The sequence below is a fragment of the Gorilla gorilla genome, chromosome 23, assembly GCF_029281585.2.
Source record: "Gorilla gorilla gorilla isolate KB3781 chromosome 23, NHGRI_mGorGor1-v2.1_pri, whole genome shotgun sequence".
Taxonomy (NCBI): Eukaryota; Metazoa; Chordata; class Mammalia; order Primates; family Hominidae; genus Gorilla; species Gorilla gorilla.
Window position 1 is genome coordinate 15,853,870 of NC_086018.1, and position 18,690 is coordinate 15,872,559.

Below are 18,690 nucleotides of genomic sequence, written 5' to 3' on the forward strand. Positions count from 1 at the left end.
TGTGTCCCAGGGGCAGTACTCCCCTTCTACGGCAGGGGGAGCCAGAGACCCACACAGCATCAGGAATCCCACAGCGCGATCAAGCAGGGAGGGAAGAGAAGGGAGTAGTGGTGTCCAGCCACTGCCTGCACAGGCACCGTCGGCTGCCCAACAGACACACCTGCGCTAGGGACACAGGCTCCGGTCCGGGACTCTCAGAGTTTGGCTGAATCTGTCAGTATGTGTTTGTGTAGTTAAAGCTCTTTTCCTACAGGTTTGGTCTTGACGTTAGCACTAAGTCCAGGAAATTAAGTCTGCGTGAAGGAAAGCTTGGCTCAACTCTCCTGAAAAGGGAACGTGCTTCGACCCTAAGCTGTGCCAGGGCTCAAAGCTGCCGAGTGATCATCATCAGATGGAGATGACGATGTCTGGAACAATGCAAACAAAACACTGTGCCCTGGACCAGCTGTGCATGCTCACTCCGCTGGCTAGCAGAGGACACGCAGAACCTGGCTCCGCAGACACGGCAGCATGGAGGGAGAGCCCAGATTCACAGACCCCATTTCTCCTACGGCGGACAGGGTGTGGAGTGCGGGTTACTAAGGGCTGCCTGTGGGTCCTGCCCAGCCTCTGCCTCGGAGGGAAGAGTAGAGAACTGGGAGAGCAGGTCCTTAGGGAGCCCGAGGAAGTCCCTGACGCCAGCTGTTCTGGCGGACGCCCAAGGGTGCGGTTCCTTCTGCCAACCCACCTCACTGGGGCCAACATCCTGGAGCTGCACAGCTCCCGGGGGACTGGATCAGGAACATGAGCCCTGTCAGGAAAGGGCTCAGCCCTGTGTGCCAGAGAAAACAGACCCCCGGTTGGGACTGGGCAGCAAGCCCACAGGTGCCAGGAGAAGCAGAGATGAGCACAGTGCCAGCTCTGCGGGGCCTGGGGTCACTGAGAACTCAACCGCTCCTCTGACCGCTGCAGGGAGTCACTGGTGCTCAGAAATTAAAGGTCATGTCCTTCCTGCTCATTCCACATCTATCTTTTGGGGACTCCGATCTCCACCTGCCCTGGCTCCGTCTTCACCACCCCCCAGACTTCTGCACTGCTGGAGCAGAGAAAGAATGGCCTTCTCTCCTGCACAGGCCCAGCAAGTCCCTCCTCATCACTTGAGGCCACACACAGCCAGAGATAGGGGCAGAATTGAAAAATCTCAAGTCCAAGGCAAGAGACTATTTCAGAACCAGCCAGAGTGGCTGGCCCCTGGGCCTGAGTATCCCTTCAGGACACTGTCCCCAAAACGCTGCCCTGCGTGCCATCAACTGAGCCCCATCCAGTGGGCACTAAGCTCATAGCCACCTCCGAAACCCTAGACTAGGATCAGGGAATCCTCTAGAAAGCTAAATTCCCTTTCCTTATTAATTTTTTCAACTGAAACTACAGGGCAAAAAGAGAAAACGAGGTGGAGACAAGTAGGAGTGGCCTAACTTGGATGAGTCCTTGGACTGGCTCTCTGCCTTCCACTTCCAATTTCTAAACCAATGTGCACAAGGGACATTACTTCCACTGCCAACTGCCTGCTCAACGCTACGGTGTCCTCCCCTCTGCCCCCCATGTCTTATGTCAGGAGGGGTGGTCCCTGGGCTGTGCAGGAGGCACGTCCGTGTGACGTCAGCCCCAGAAACCTCTTACACTCACGCATGAAACAGATCACTTTGTGGGACAGGGCAGAGTTCGGAGCAGAGATTTTGTTCTGACCTTCACTGGACTCTTCCTCCTCCTCGTCATAGTCCTCCTCCTCCTCCTCTTCATATTCTTCCTCCTCCTCCTCCTCTTCATTCCCAGGCCCAAAGCTCTTCGAGGCCTCTAGCTCCTCTTCACTTTTCCCTTTCAGAAGGGCATGGATCCGCACAGCCTCCTTCCATGGAACACCACCCAGGTCAGATGGGGGCAGGCGAGGCTCCTCCTCCTCCTCCTCTTCCTCTTCCTCCATCTCAGACTCGGAACTACTGTGAGGAAATAACCACATAGCCAGAGTGAGGGAATGAAGAAAAACTGAGAAGGGGAAGGGGAAGGGCCACCATCAGAAACAATGCATGTCAGGCAAAGCAGCTGCTGAGCAGGCGGAGAGAGACAGGAGGGAGGAGAGAGCGGCATCAGCAGGACAGGATACCCGGGCATGAGAAGCCACCTACCCAAGCCCGACTAAGGGGACAAAGGGAAGAATGCCTCCTGCTCACAGACCTCACGCACTTCTCCTCAGGTGGATGGGGTGGGGAGGGGACCACCGAAGGCTGCCTGTGGGTCTGGCCCAGCCTCTGCCTGTGGAGGGGGGTGTGCAGAACTGGGAGAGCAGCTCCTCACGGAGCCCATGGAAGTTCCTGACTGCAGCCGCTCAAACTCAAGCCACAGCCCCATCCCTCAGGGTGCTTCAAGCAGCAAACACTGAGATCGCTGGTTTACGTTTCATAGACGGCCTTGAGGGCACAAGCAGGGCAGTGGACTCATTCTGATATAAACCCGTGACCCTGGGAATTGAGAATGGAAAGTCTTCTCTCATCCTGGCCCACTGTCTAGTTAGAGGAACTCAATTCTGTGTGACTGCGGCCTGTCAGAAGCCTCTCAGGAGAGCTGTGGGTGTGGTGGGGGGAGGGGGGACCCAGAAAGGCCTGGACTTAACTGGCTGATGATCAAGGTCTGTGTGCTGGGGTGGGGCGACAGATTCCATTTCCTGGCACTCCTCAGAACCCTACCACGTGCCAATCCCTGAGCAGGACACTGTGGGGACACAGGGAAATGACGGCAAAGGCATCGCTCACTGCAAAGCCACCGGACAGAGACGATGGGGAAAGGGTGGAGACAAACCTCCAACCCCAGGGCCGTCGCTCCTGCCAGCTGCTGCACTGCCAAGCACTCCCCTCACAGCTGCAGGCAAGCGCGGCTGACATAGGAAGCCGCACACCTGTAAGAATGCACATGCCACAACGGACACTACCCAAACCGTAGCTCCTCGCTCTGGCCACCCTCCTGCAGCAGTGTACCCCACTCCTGCCCTGTGGAGGGAGGCAGGACAGGAACAAAACTGGGTTCCTTGCAACCTGTGGGGCTCCAATACACGCAAAACCCCAACACTGCTGCACAAATGGAGATGTTTCTGAGTGTTTCGTGGTCTGATAATTCCCAAAGCATCTTTTTCAGGAGAGGCCTTGCCTGCAGTGAGAGGCCGGGGGAAATCAGCTTTCACGTTAAAGCCATGGCCCGACCTCTGGCCCAACAAAATCCAAGAAGCATCAGGCACGAGGGGGCATCTGCCCTGACCTCCTGCGAGGGTGTGTCCTCTCTCTGCCCAGGCAGGCTCTCCCCCAGCCTGCTTGTGTGTGAGAGGGCGAACCAGTGAATACACCACGATGAGCACTGAGGGGCACTGCCAGGGCAATCGCTGCCAGGTGAAGAAATCTCGCCTTGTCCAAAGAGAGGACCCCAGCCCTTGTCCTTGGCTCCATGAAAGTAACCTAGACACGCCTGGGATGCCCTGCCTATGGGGCTGTCACTGTTTGCCGGAGACCCCGGTTCATGTTGCATAGTCTAGGAATGTGATTAGGGTGAGGCTTTGGGTCGCACAGTATCCAGTGACCCGGAGACTGAGATCAACCATGTGGACAATCAATCAATCAATCATTGCCTATGTAATAAAAACTCCAAACACAGGGTCTCAGTATTGCTCAGGTGAGCAATACTCCTGGCGTATCGTCACACATCGAGACCAAGAGAGTACAGCTGTCCTGGCCCCACAGTGAGCACAATGGAAGCTGAGTCTGGTTCCTTCCCGGACTCACCCTATGTACTTCTTCCCTTGGCTCACTGACATCTGTACCCTTTTCCTGTAACGAACCATAACCATGAGTACAACAGCTTTCAGTGAGTTCTGCGAGCTCTAGCAAACTATCAAACCTGTGGGTGATTCTGGGAGACTCCGGAATTCGCCACTGGGGTCAGAAGTGGGGCAGTCTTGTGGGCTGTATTCCCTCTTTTCAGCTGGCCATTTCCTCACTGTGCCACACCAGCTCTGCTACTGGCTGGCTGTGTGACTGTGAGTTGATTATTTGTGCTCTCTGAGTTTGCTCAATGACACGTTCATTCATTCACTCGGTGAACATTTCTGAGCACCTACAGCTCAGCCAGTGGACAAAAGAATATACTGCAAGGAGCTCAGGGTAGTGAATCAGCTTCACTCGTTCATTTACCTGGATAAAATTTATTCAATTATCTTCCCCTCACAACGCACTTGCTAGACACTGTAGGGAACACAAAGGTGACACAGAAAAGACTCTTATGCTCAGCTGGGCCCGGTAGCTCACATCTGTGATCCCAGCACTGTGGGAGGCTGAGGTGGGTGGATCATTTGAGCCCAGGAGTTTGAGACCATCCTGGGCAACCATGGGGAGACCCAGTCTCTACAAAAAATAAAGATAAAAATAAATTAAAAATAACAAAAGCTCCTTATTCTCAAGGGAAGGAAAGGTGTACGCACATCATGCTAAAGCGCAGCAGAACACAAGCACGGTGGGCGGAGGGCCGGGAGGAGAGGTCGAAAGTGGGCAAACCTAAGAATCTGGGCCACGGAAAACTTGGCATCTGGATTTTGGTTATTTTTCAGCATTACCTTTATTGGTATTCTTTCTGCCTTACGCTTGTGCTTTCATTAATTTACTTTCTTATTAATGAACAACAATACATAACCTAGTGCATGTCATTTAACACTGTTTGAACATAAAATAAGGCTAAGGATGCATCTATGTTCATCTTAAATCTTCGCTGGGCCAAGGGAAGGCCCCCTGGTTCCTCTTTCCCAGCTGAGCAGCCGGGGCCTGTGCAAGGCTGCCCAGCAGTTGGCAGCAGGGCAGGGCCGCACTGCAGTTCACTGGGAGGGGGCCTCAGCACAGGGCTATCCTCCCCCTGTGCCATGTCGTGAGGATAGCTGCACAGGCACAATGTGGGCACTGAATAGATGCCCCGAGATGAGGCCAGCGAGGCCAGCCCACAGCCGTGTCGCATCAGCTGGTTTCACAACAGCTCAAGGACCACGGGAGCACAGAAGACAGCAGAAAGCAACCCTCACCTCCGTGCATCAGCTGCAAACCCAGCCCACCTCCCAGACACCTTGGCGCTTGCTTCTGCAGCTCCCAGACAGGCCACCCTCTCTTCATGAAGGACACAGAGGAACCCGGCAGGAATTTCCAACTCCTTTCCAGTCCATGATTTTCAAAGGACTGGGGCAGTCTCTGGGTCGGCCCAGGTCCTGTGCGTCACACACAAGATTCGCAGTGTGAATTCAGTACCTTGAGGCTCCAAGCACCTGCATCTCTGGAGGAAAGGTGCAGAGGAGGGAGGAACCTGCAGTGTGGCCGACCCTTTGGACCTTAGCCTGGAAACTTCTTAAGCACAGAGGATCACTATACCAGAAACAGATGCAACATAGACAACTTCTCCCTCCCTCTGGGGAGGCTGACTTTTCAGAACTGCCTCCCAGGAGGGACGGGGTCAGATCTAGTCATCAGGATCACCTTGCCCTCCTCACAGGATCTGTTTTGGCACTGGTGACAACGCACTGTCCTGTGAGATTGCTTGACTGGGGTCTGCCTCCCCCAGGGTCACACTCTCTCCAAGGGCAGGTGCCGGGTCACCACTGTGCTCCTCACAGGGCCAAGTGTGGCCAGGACAGCAGGAATGTGCCAGGGGCTGCGGTGAAAGCCAGGGCAGGCTTACGCTACTTTCAGAGATGTCAGAGGTTGCACCCCGACTGTCCCCCGGTAAAGCCTCCATCAGAAGGTGCTGGCTGTTCCAGTTAGAAGAGCGTCCAGCAAAATCCCTCCTTGCCTCAGTTTATACCCAGCTACTCAACTCAAAGCACCTGCTCTGAATTTCCCCCCAGCTGTCTTCTCACTGAGACACTGGCAGACCTAGCATGGGAAAGAAATCCAACAGGCACATGCACTTGATTCTAAACAGACAAGGTTTGCTCCACTTGACGTGCTCTGCAGTCCTCTGCTGTGTCAAGAGGGGCGGATCCGAGGATGACAGTGATTGACGGAGGGCAGCCCTGACCGCGTGCCCGCAGCACAAAGTGCTTCCCATGGGTAGCTCATTTAATCGCACAAATGCTCTAGGTCACGGGGCTGCGCTGCTTTTATAAATGACAAGACCGAAGCCTGAGGAAGTTGGGTCATTTGCATAAGGAGAAGTCGGGATTCCCACCAGGGTCCACACGGAGTCATGCTGTGCCTTCCTGGGTGGTTCTCCCAGAACCCAAGAGTTCCCAGCCAGTAGCCTCTGTCAGGGTGGCTACTGTCAGGAAGAAGGTCTTGATCAAGCTCCTGCCTGCCTGGATGCAACCTGAGAAGTGCAGACCAGGAATTCAAGCAGATCCTACCATGAAAGAGCAGGCTGCTGCCAGGAACCACTTGAAGTTCCTGGGTGTTTTTTTTTTTTTTTGAGATGGAGTCGTGCTCTGTCACCCAGGCTGGAGTGCAGTGGTGCGATCTAGGCTCACTGCAAGCTCCGCCTCCCAGGTTCACGCCATTCTCCCGACTCAGCCTCCCGAGCAGCTGGGACTACTCGGCCCGCCACCACGCCTGGCTAATTTTTTGTACTTTTTTAGTAGAGACGGGGTTTCACCATGTTAGCCAGGATGGTCTCGATCTCCTGACCTTGTGATCTGCCTGCCTCGGCCTCCAAAAGTGCTGGGATTACAGGCATGAGCCACTGTGCCCGGCCCCTGGGTGGTTTTTAAAGGGCAATGGGGAACCATGGTTTTCACTTTTAAATTAACCCGCTCATAATCAGAGGGACTCAAATCCTCTGTCCTGTTGGGCCATGCCCCTAGGTTCCCTTCCCTGACAACTGTGCAAACCCTCTCCTGCTGAGGAGGCGGCTGGAGAAGATGCACATCATGCAGCAGGCTTTACACGGTGGAAATGTAATCCATGCTAAAACTAGCATCCTGCTCAGCAATGGCTCAGGAGCTGCCTCTGCAGGAAAAGGGAGTGAGACGGGAGGGAGAGAACAGGCAGAAATCCCCATTTATTCACAGCCAGCCCTGAGGGAGCGGCCTTCTCTCACTTGTGGTGTTATTCTGAAAGAGCGGCCTTCTCTCACTTTCGTGTTATTCTGACAGACAGCAACGCCTGCCATCCACTTTTCTGTGACCTCGCCTGTCCCATCAGAAAACATACCTGTGTGTGCTAGCCCTCCTGACTTCTCTCTAGAGCCAAGAATGTGGAAATGCTAAAGAACTTCAGCACGTGGGCACTGCACCAGCTGCCTTTGCTGCCCGGGGCACATTCTTCCAGAAAGGAAGGCAGTCAGGGAAAACAACACAAACATCACAAAGCCAGCCCTCCCTTGGCTTTGGCCAACTGGCCTTTCCAGTGAAAACAAAGCTGCTATTTCCAGGGTCTCCTCCAGGAGACAGGCCCCACCTTGCCTGCAAGGTAGAGGCATGAAGCTGATTAGGCCTGGGCCAAGGGTCTGTGACAAGGCTTGGGATTTACAGGCGCTTGTGTGACTAAACCATGAATTGATTATGAGACTCACCTGGGGGGTCTGTTGGACACTGACATTCCTGGCCTCCACCCCAAACCCACTGAATTAGATACTCCAGGGAGCGCCTAGAAATTACATTTGTTTTGTTTTGTTTTTGAGCCAGGGTCTCACTCTGTCACCCAGGCAGCGAACTCCTGGGCACAAGCGATCCTCTTGCTTTAGCCTCCTGAGGAGCTGGGACCACAGGAGCGTACCACCACGCTGGCTAATTTGTAGAGACTGGATCTTGCTCTGTTGCAGAGTCTGATCTTGAACTCCTAGACACAAGCAATCCTCCTGCCTTGGCCTCCCACAGTGCTGGGATTACGGGTGTGAGCCACCATGCCTGGCTGCAATTATATTTTTAACCAAGCATCCCAGGTGATGTTTATTATCAGAGAAATTTAGAAACATTAAAGTGGTGTTTCTCAAATTGTGGTCTTTGGACCACAGCATCACCTGGGAACTTTTGACAACTAAAAATTCTGGGGCTTTACCCCAGAGGCGCTGAATCAGAAACTCAGCCCAATGTGTTGTGCTTTCATCACAAGCCCTGGGTGACTCTGGCATGGGAAAGCTTGGTTACCAACGTTCTCGGACAGGGTGAGCTTGAGCCAAGCCCAAGTCCCGGCATCAATCCCGTTTAAGGAAACCAATACAAGGCTGCCTGGCCCTGCCCCTGGCCCTGCGGTGAGGGAGACCTGTGCTGCACCAGGAGAGTAACAGGAGCAGTAACTCCGGGCATCAGGCTTTGTCCGTGCTTTATACGCCTTAATCCTCAAAACAAACCTATGAAGTGCAGCACCTTTGTGGATGAGGAAACTGAGGCAGGGAGAGGTTAAGTAAATTGCCAACAGCTAGCAGGTGGCAGAACTGGGCTTCAAATCCAGGCTTTGTTTGACTTCAAAGTCAGGTTCTGAAACATCACGCTGCTGTCCCCTGCAGCAGAGGCCAAAGTTAAGAGTTCACTGAACTTGTGAAATGAGAGTTCCTTGGCTGGAACGGTTAATGCCTTAAAATGATGCCATTTCTCATCTTCCAGTCTAACATCTCAGCAAGGAAGGACCGACGGCTGGAAAGGCACCCAATTCTGTGCTTGGTGCTGTAGGGAAGACAGAGAAAAACACCACGCACTTCCTGTCCTGTGTCCTACGGCCACCCAGGAAAGTAAGACAACATTTATAGCTCCTTCCCCTAGATGCTTTTTTTTTTTTTTTTTTTTTTGAGACAGGGTCTTGCTCTGTCTCACAGGCTGGATTGCAATGGCATGATCCTGGCTCACTGTAACTTCTGCCTCCCTGGGTTCAAGTGGTTCTCCTGCCTCAGCCTCCTGAGTAGTTGGGATTACAGGCAGGTCCGGATAATTTTCATATTTTTTGTAGAGACGGGGTTTCATCATGTTACTGCTGCTCTCAAACTCCTGGGCTCAGGTGATCTGCCTGCTTTGGCCTCCTGGAGTACTGGGATTACAGGCATGAGCTACCGCACCAGGCCGGGCTCTTCATTTTTTTTTTTTTTTTTTTTTTGAGACAAAGTCTCCCTCTGTTGCCCAAGCTGGAGTGCAGTGGCACAATCTTGGCTGACTGCAACCTCTGCCTCCTGGGTTCAAGCGATTCTCCTGCCTCAGCCTCCTGAATAGCTGGGATTACAGGTGCGTGCCACCACACCTGGCAAGTTTTTGTATTTTTAGTAGAGACAGGGTTTCACCATGTTGGCCAGGCTGGTCTTGAACTCCTGACTTCAAGTGATCTGCCTACCCCAGCCTCCCAAAGTGCTGGGATTACAGGCATGAGCCACCACACCTGGCTGGGCTCTTCACTTTTTTTTTTTTTTTTTTTTTTTTTTAAGATGCAGTTTCGCTCTTGTTGCCTAGGCTGGAGTTTGATGGCACGATCTCGGCTCACTGCAACCTCTGCCTTCTGGGTTCCAGTGATTCTCCTGCCTCAGCCTCCCGAGTAACTGGGATTACAGGCGACCGCCACCATGCCCGGCTAATTTTTTGTATTTTTAGTAAAGATGGGGTTTCACCATGTTGGCCAGGCTGGTCTCGAACTTTTGGCCTCAAGTGATCCGCCCACCTCAGCCTCCCAAAGCGTTGGGATTACAGGCGTGAGCCACCGCACCCGGCTCTTCACTTTTAAGAGACTGTTTTTCATTCTGTATAGCACTGAATGCTACTTTTAATTATCTTTTTTTTTTTTTTTTTTGAGACGGAGTCTCACTATCTCCCAGGCTGGAGTGTACTGGTGTGATCTCAGATCACTGCAACCTCCACCTCCCGGGTTCAAGTGATTCTCCTGTGTGAGCCACTGTGCCTGGCCTTTATTTTATTTTTTGATTTTAATTTTAATTTTTTTTTTAGATGGAGTCTCATTCTGTCACACAGGCTGGAGTGCAGTGGTGCAGTGGCATGATCTCGGCCCGCTGCAACCTCCGCCTCCCAGGTTCAAGCAATTCTCATGCCTTACCCTCCGAAGTAGCTGGGATTACAGGTGTGCACCACCATGCCCAGCTAATTTTTGTATTTTTAGTAGAGACAGGGTTTCATTATGTTGGCCAGGCTGCTCTTGAACTCCTGACCTCAAGTGATGTGCCCACCTTGGCCTCCCAAAGTGCTGGGATTACAGGCATGAGCCACTGCACCCAGCATGAATGCTAGTTTTAAAATCTTTTTTTAACTTCAATCTGAGTAAGATGAGGCATGTATTGCATTGCGTAGATGCTGACTGATTTCATGTTTTCTGTGCTGCCCTCCTGTCATACCTGCCATAAATGCCAGGGGTTAGCCTTCCTGGAATGTCCTTGCTACATTACATGAACTTGCTGCCCTACTGCCTCTCACAATTTATAAATTACAGTGGAGAAAATGGTGCTGACCCACACTCAGCCCAAGGTCAAGCCAGTAGCTCTGCTCAAGGGTTTATAAATGCATTTTGACACACAGCATCTCTCACCCTCACTGCAGGGTCAGTGTAGAGAGAGAGTGGGCTCCCCCTCATCTGGGCACAGTGGGGAGAGTGGGGCCTCCATGGGTGCTCTGGATAGGGAAGCAGAGTTCTGGATGAGGATGTGCCATCAGTGACAGCTTTGGAACTGCAGACACCAAGGCAGAGGCTGCCCCTGGCATGCACGGAGGAGCGGTCTGTGAGGCAGCCCAAGAATGAATCTAGGCAGAGGGTGTGTGACATGAGGGCTGAGGTGGCGGGTGCAGCTGAAAGCAGCTCGGCCCAGCAAACACCTTCTGGAAAGCGTTCTTGGACCTTAAAAAAACTGCTCTGCTCTCCTTATCCCCACATGTTCCCTTCATCATGGCTAAATCAAGGTGCCTGGTGTGTGATTCAAATGCTCTCCAAGGCCACTCGAGGCCTCTGCCCCTCGGGGATGCAGCCTGTGTTTCTGCCCTGAAGCCCCGCAGGACACCAGCCCCCCTTTTGATTCTTGGCTCTCTTGATCATCTGTAATCGGCTGAACACTTTGAAGCCTTCTCCGCTGATACTGGAAGCCCTGGGGTGCAGGGCAGTGGATATAGGGAGTCCTGGGGTTATAGCATGCACATCCCCAAAGGTGTCACCCAGCTGGATGTGATTACAGCTCTGGAACTGCCTAAGCATGCATCCACTGGTGCTGCATGCGGCCCCTGGGGCACACATTTTCAGTCCCTTTCTTTACCTACAGGAGAAAAAAAGATGCCTGGGGAGACGGACTAGGCCTCCCTCAAGACGGCCCGGTGCACTGGTGGCTGAATCACCCAGAGTCCCTCCCCGTGTGCCCGTCCTTCCCTCTGCTGAATCTGTGAATAACCCGGGGGCAGAGCCTGCCACTTTCCTTCCCAATGACAAACCTGGAGCTGGGGACATGTCAGGTCCTCAAGGAATAAATACTTCCTGAATCTCTGAATTGAGTCTGATGGAGGAGTCCTCACTGACTAGAAGATGAGGCTAAGAACCTAAAAGGGACTGGGGAGAATGGACTGCGGGCAGCAGGAAAGACAGGAGGCCTCCCTTCACTGAGAAGAAACCGAGACACAGAGAGGTGAGGAGGCTCTTAGGGCCGTGTGGCGGGTGGGCGCCCTGCAGCCCTGCGTGCTGACCTGCTGGCGACGTCCTCCTCGGCGCCCGTGTCCAGCACGCTGCTCAGGTTGTGCTCGGCCTGAGTCTCCTCCGGTACCTCCTGCAGTGCCTCAGCCTGCCTCAGGGACAGGCGGTAGTTCTCCAGCTCGATCCGCTCTGGGGTGCCCCTCAGCCGCTTGGCGATGCTGGGCTCCTCCAGGCCGTTCACGCCTGAACCTGCAGACAAGCACAGAAGCACTGCACTGAGGTCCAACCACAGACGGGGCGTGGGGGTGGGGGCTGACACCCAGGCTGCAGGCCCTCCTGCCAGAATGTGGGGCAGGACAAAGGTCAGAGCATTCGCAGAGTTGCCAGAGGCCAGAGAAGGACCCTGGCATGAGAGTGGGAATTTCACTCTGCAGGAGAAAGGAAGGTGGCCTTGTCTGCCCTCCAGGTCAGAGCGTTCTCTCTCCTTCATCACCCTGAACCCGGCCCCCAGAGGGGAGACACAGTCTCCCCGCAAGAGTGACTGGTGGTGAGGGGTGTGGGCCAGACCGCAGGCAGCCAGGAGCCAGGTGCCCCTGAAGCAGCCTTGCCTGAGAAGGGCATCCCCGGTGCAGTCTGCCCCAGGGATCCAGGCCCCCACCAGGTGCCTCCCCCACTGCCTGCCCTGGGATCCAAGTCCCCACCAGGCACGTGCCCCACCACTGAGGGGGCCTGGCCAGCTGCCTGAAGAACGTCTCATGCTGCGGATCTGTCTCCTCACAGTTAGATAAGGCACTTTCGGTTTCATAAGGCCATGTGGGCGATGCTGCCCCTACCGCAGCACTGCTGCTCAGAGGAAGGACACCAGGCCCAACCGCTCACAGAGGTGGCACCCAGGCCTCTCTGCAATGCACAGGCACACTTCCCCATCAGTCCTCCGTGGGCTTCCGAAGCCACGGGGTGCCCTGCCTGCGTCCTTTCACCCTGTGGTTTCAGCATCGTCGGCGACCTTGGCGGGAGTCCTTTGTGTGCACAGGGCGTCACACCAGGTGATTTTAAAATCCCATCACTCTGGCTGGGTGCGGTGGCTCACGCCTGTAATCCCAGCACTTGGGGAGGCCGATGCAGGCGGATCACGAGATCAGATCAAGACCATCCTGGCTAACACAGTGAGACCCCATCTCTACTAAAAATACAAAAAAGTAACCAGGCGTGGTGGTGGGCGCCTGTAGTCCCAGCTACTCGGGAGGCTGAAGCAGGAGAATGGTGTGAACCTGGGAGGCGGAGCTTGCAGTGAACCGAGATTGCGCCACTGCACTGCAGCCTGGGTGACAAAGCGAGACTTCATCTCAAAAAAAAAAAAAAAATCCCATCACTCCTCCTCCACTACCATTCTTTGGTAAAGAAGCACTTTTCCCATTTTTAACTTTATACTTTCAAGTACTGCTGTGGACTCGGATTTTTGAAAATGTGTTTTGCAACTGTGCTTTGGTCTCCTTTAACATGGAACAGTTCTGCTGCCTCCCTTATCACCACCACTATTCTCTGTTGACGTCCCTTGTCCTCCTGATCCTGGTCAGAGGAGGCTGTCATGAGTCCTCTGGTGTGTCCCCTGTAATATGAGTAGCACCGGGTCCAGGTGGAGGCGGGCAACCCCAGGTCGGATTTCCTCATCTTCCAGATGCCTGGCTCCACCAGTAGTTGGCTGAAGGGTCTTAGAAACTTTACAGAACTCCTCAGAGCTCGTTTCCTGATAGATAAATGATGGCACCACCCACCTCCCAGAGCCGTCATGGACACCGAGTGACACGACGCACACATACACATGTGGGGGTGCGTGTTGACCCTGCACCCCACACACACGGTCACCTTCCTCTTCCACTTAACGCCTGCCACCTGGGGAGTGCCCAGGAAACATGAGTGAAGCAGCAAGTCTGGTGTCCAGTAATATTTCCCCACCACTGTGTGCATACTTCTGGAAAGCTGCATCCACAGGCTCTGGAGAGCGAACAGTCGTTACTGAGAAACAGGGCTGAGGCACAGTGCCATGTGGTAGCAGCCTGGTGTTACCAGACATTTTTTTTTTTTTTTTGAGACGGAGTCTCGCTCTGTCGCCCAGGCTGGAGTGCAGTGGCACGATCTCGGCTCACTGCAAGCTCCGCCTCCCGGGTTCACGCCATTCTCCTGCCTCAGCCTCCCGAGTAGCTGGGACTACAGGCGCCCGCCACCACACCCGGCTAGTTTTTTTGTATTTTTAGTAGAGACATGTTAGCCAGGATGGTCTCAATCTCCTGACCTCGTGATCTGCCCGCCTTGGCCTCCCAAAGTGCTGGGATTACAAGCGGGAGCCACCATGCCCGGCTGTGTTACCAGACCTTCAAGGAGGCAGAGAAGGGGCAGAGGTGCTGGAGGGAGCAGGTCATGACTGGGCTGGCATCCTGGCTGGGCAGGTCACCGATTCCTAAGCTCTAGGAATCTAAGCTCTAGGAGACAACGCTGGGTTTTGGCATGCCACATCATACAAGCCAGTGTTGAGAGACAGGTGGTCCATCAGGCAAAACCTGGCTAAAGGAAAGCGGCAGGTGATTTAGCAATTTTTGTGGCATGACAGGTTGTGCACAAAGTGTTTTCTGAAGGCCTGCAATTCTGTTGTGTGCAGTGTTTGAACGTCTTTGTGGCAGCCTCAGAAAGAGCTTTTAACGAACCCTGGTAGTCACAGGATAAGGTCTTGGCACATCTGTTGGAATTACTGGCATCCTCCACCAAATAGCATCTTTCGAATTTACTAGAGAATCTTTACTAAAAAAGCAAGATCCAGTGGCGTATTCATATACAAATTCAGGTAATGGTGTGATGAAGGGGCAAAACACGAATACTTGAGTTCACTTGTGCCCTGTACACGTGCCCACTTGTTTTAGCCTTTGCATCCTTGCTGGGGGACCTTTTTAAACATCATGCTCCATTCTTCAACACCGAGCTCAGGGCACAAAAAGAATATGCTATGATGCTGGGCTAGGGCATCTTGAAGATGAGGAAATGTGGACTACAGGTAATGGCAGAAAAGAGGCAGAGAGCAATCCTGATAGATCCGGCCTCAAGTTTCTCCAAACCTGCCCTCCCAGGCCTGGGACAGCAAAGGCCCTAACTGCACAAGCTCATCATTCCCAAATACCAGTCTTCCCATCCCTTCCTTCTCCTCATCAAAATCCATGGCGGCCACCCCATAATGAACAGGGGAGGGCTGAGGATACACTGTCTGTGGCGCCATTTGATTCTTTCCATCATTTATTTTTGACAACTGCCATTCAATGGAAAGCAGATGAGAAAGGGAGATAAAGTCAAGCAACTACCCAAGAATCAGCTTTCTGGGAATTCCATAAATACGGAACAAAAAGTGGTATTTCTTTTAGATGGGAGAAGAAAAATAGGATAAGAACTACCACTTCAGGGAAACAAACAACTAACAGCCATCAATTCAGAGGGAAGCGATTTTACAGTAGAGTGAACGAAACTCGGGAAGGAAAACATCCAAGAGGTGTCTGTTTGACGTGGGTAACGTGGGGAACGCATACTGTCTGGCAAGAATTCTACTAGGACCATGGGAAACAAAGCAGATTAAAACACTCTCTACTCTAAAAGAGCTTCAGTAGCACCTGGGAGAGGGCCCTGCAGGAATCCTTTCAGTACCACGTGTCAAGTACCATGAGCCACGTATGCACTCACGGGAAAACATAGAGAGAGAGTGAGTCAGCACACCTGGCAGAGTCAAGAAAGGTGTTCTGGAGGCATATGGAGTTAGCCGGCTGCAAAAAAAAAAAAAAAAAAAAACATTCTGTGAGGTAGGCACTATCATTTGCAAATGAAGTAACTGAAGTTCAGGTCACACAGCTAGTGAGCCCTGGAGCCAAGATCTGAACATGAGGAGGAAAGGCATCACTCAGGAGATCACCATGCTGTCCCAAGACTTACAACGAGAAGAAAAACCAGGCACATGTTCGCAACAGCCCTATCTGCCTTCCCCTTTGGGCATCTTCACCACTGTCTCCTCCCCACTGTAATTTTCTAGGTGAGGGACACAGCACTTCATGAAAGCTTCTTGGAGCAGAGAATCTGGCATCTGGAATGACAGACACTCAGTCTTCCCACTGTTATTGCCCTGGAGATTCTGCAAATCCCGCAGACTAATGGGTTGTCAGGCAACAGAACTTGGCAGTCCAAGCCCAGGGCCGGAGCTCTGGAAGGGGAAATGCTGATTTAATTTTGGGCTTGGCTACAACCAACAAAAAAGAAACCAGAAGCACTGGGAACTGTTCAGATCCTTCACACGCCAGTCCCTGGAGAAAGCCTGCAGAAATGCTGCGCTGGGGATGGTGGAAAAGGGGAGCTGGGAGGCAGCAGTTGCCTCTCCTGTGCCAGACCCACCAGGCCATTGAGCCAGGTCCACACAGAGCTCCAGCTCACCCTGTGGAGAGACAAGGACACGGAAGCACACTGGCAGGCCATTCCCGGGGGTTCAGTGTTTCCAAAGGGAAGGTGGTACTCAGAGGACACTGGGCAAGGACCCCAAACTCACCAACTGCCAAAATATGCTCCACATTCCCAGCCCTTCACCTCAAAATACCATGGGAAATTAAAAAAAAAAACCACACACACAAACACATCGAAACAATCAGCATCCTTGATTCTCTGTCCTGAGCAAGGGGCTTTCTGTCAGATGAATCAGGCGGTGATGAGAAACCAAGATAGTGAGAGCGGTAACAGCAGGGGCCTGGGCAGCGAAGACAGCCCTGTGACCTCCTCCCTCATCAACTAATGGCAGAACCCAGGAGGAGAGAGCAGGAGTGCAGATGTAAACAAGCACTTTGCAAGGTGCTGGATTGCAAAGCCGAAGTGCACCCCGCCTGTCAGGCTAGCTGGCCCTACCTCCCGCCCTCTGCTTCACATGCCTTAGTGCAACAACAGCCCAACAGGGACTTTCCAGCTTAAAGCGGGATGAAAGATGTGCAATAATTTCCAAGGCCAAGTCTTCACTAAGTCAGGGCAGGCAGCTCTCAGGTCACAGGGAGGCCAATTACAGCCCCACACATACCACAAGGAAACAGCTCCCAGGATCTGGGCCATATCCTAAATAGGAAAAAGGCTCTGGGCCGCACCTCAGGTTCTGTTTTGGAATAGTCACTGCCTGCATGAGCTCCATACATCATTCTGGAAGAAACGTTTCTCCTAACAGGACAACCTGCTCTTGGCTGATGGGCAAGAGCTGGCAGGGGGCTTTATTTGCTTCCACCTGACTCCTGGAGAGGCATCGGCGGGTGCAGAGGATACTAAGAGGCAGGGTCTTCCCAGGGCCTCAGCAGGCAGCTCCTCTTCCTCCTCCCTGCAGTGGTGGCAAAGCCCCCCTGTACTCGGCACAGCAGCTGCTGAGGACACTTCAGGGCTCCGGGCCACTGAGAAGGGTGTCGCATAGGAAATCAGGATGTCGAGGGCCTCCTTCTGCCTCTTTCTGGCCTGTCCTCCCACTCCTTTTTCCTTTCCTTCTTCATGAGCTTGGGAAAGTTTGAATGGAATCCGAGTCTGACAAGGACTGAAGGAAAGGTGCTGTGTACACAGACTGATTCCCATCCTGTTTCCCACATCTGTAAGTAGGATGGCTCCAGGGGTTCATTCATCCAATCACTGATTCAACAAATGTTTCTTTACCACCTGCTTCCAGCCAGACACCCTGCAGGTGCTCAGGCACACCAGTGACACAGCAGACAAGATCTGTGCCCTGGGGCAGCCCACATTCTGATAGCCTATGGGTGTCACCCATCTGCTAAGAGAGGCTGATGACCTCAGGGAGATAAAAGGGGCCAACAGTGACCACCTTCCGGTGTCACCTTCCTGCAAGAATGGCGCTGACTGAAATGACTCATCCATTTGAGAAGTGTGCTCCTGCCATTTTGGAATTCAGAGATTCTCCTTAAGTAGTCCCTCTCATTCCTACTGCTTTTACCAGGCGGTACTGGGTATTTTCGCTGTGACTCTGAAGAAAGATCAACTAACATCATTTCAGCTTGGTTATTTCTCTTATTTACGTTTTTGTAGGAATAGGGTCTCACTATGTTGCCCAGGCTGGTCTTGAACTCCTGGGCTCAAACGATCCTCCCAGCTCGGCCTCCCAAGTAGCTGAGATTATAGGCGTGAGCCACCACACCCAGCCCAGCTAACGTCATTTCAGCTACCTTCCCCATATGTCCACCCAAAGCCTTCCCTGCCCCGATCTTCTTGAACTAAAGGAAGCACCAAGCCATGAACCCATTCTGAACCGCAACGTCTCAGGGGAGATGTAAGGAAGAGAAATGTGAAGAAACGGCCAGGTTGGCAGCATGAGCCTAAGTTTCCAGATCTGCAGCAAAATCGGTCACAGTGACGTTCATGCTGCCTGATCCACAGTTCTCAGAAACTCACAAAATCACCCTGGGAAACTGGGGTGCCCTCTTCGCACAGAGTCCAGATCATGGACAGGGCTGTAAGCGGGATCCATGCCTCCATCTGTTTGATCCCGTTCAAGTTGGAAACAGTACAGTCCCTATGTTCTCCCACACGTCCTCACATACTGGGAAACGGGGATGAAACCACGTGAAGTGTGGCTGTTCCGAAACATTCGGAACCATGTCTGGCCCAGACATTTTCCAGTTTAGGGCCAGGCCTATGGAATGTATGAAGCTGCAGAGGGACCCCACTGCCTTGATCTGGGCTGGTCAAAATACAGTGAAGAATCAGCTTGGATACTGGTTCACTCCTATCTTGCTTTGAGCTAAAGTTCCCACAGGAGATCCCACTGGCAACATGGCTACCATCCTGACTTAGAAACCTAAAGTAGTGGGATGGGTCACTACCTGCCTCGGGGACTTCACCACTCCTCTGGTCAAGCTGCACATCATCTGGTATCTGCGGGAGAAGGGCTCTAGCCTATTTTTAGGAGAAGTCACCCCGGGTAGGAAAGATTCAGAGGGCTTGTTAAAAGGGCCCTACAGTGTACAAAAGGTCTTCCTGCACTTATTCTCAGGCACCTGGTGCCACCAACTTGGGCTTTTCTCCTCTGCTGCCCCATTCACTAGCCTTA

The 18,690-nt window shown here is 52.9% G+C and overlaps 1 protein-coding gene across 30 annotated transcripts in view; it reads right to left on the minus strand.

Annotated features, from left to right (window-relative positions):
- Positions 1-18,690, minus strand: part of MICAL3 (microtubule associated monooxygenase, calponin and LIM domain containing 3) — a 238,472-nt gene that overhangs the window by 42,061 nt on the left and 177,721 nt on the right. For 29 of the 30 annotated variants that reach the window (XR_010133093.1, XM_063704562.1, XM_031005636.2 and 26 more), the window contains 2 exons: positions 11,639-11,834; positions 1,726-1,976 (listed from right to left, as the gene is read on the minus strand). Coding sequence is in view for 29 of the 30 variants with exons in the window: in XM_063704562.1 (XP_063560632.1) it covers positions 1,726-1,976; positions 11,639-11,834 (447 nt within the window). In the remaining variant the exon portion in view is untranslated. Of the gene's footprint in view, positions 1-1,725; positions 1,977-4,206; positions 4,422-11,638; positions 11,835-18,690 lie in introns of those variants that run through there. The other variant, XM_055374889.1, reaches the window with a different exon arrangement.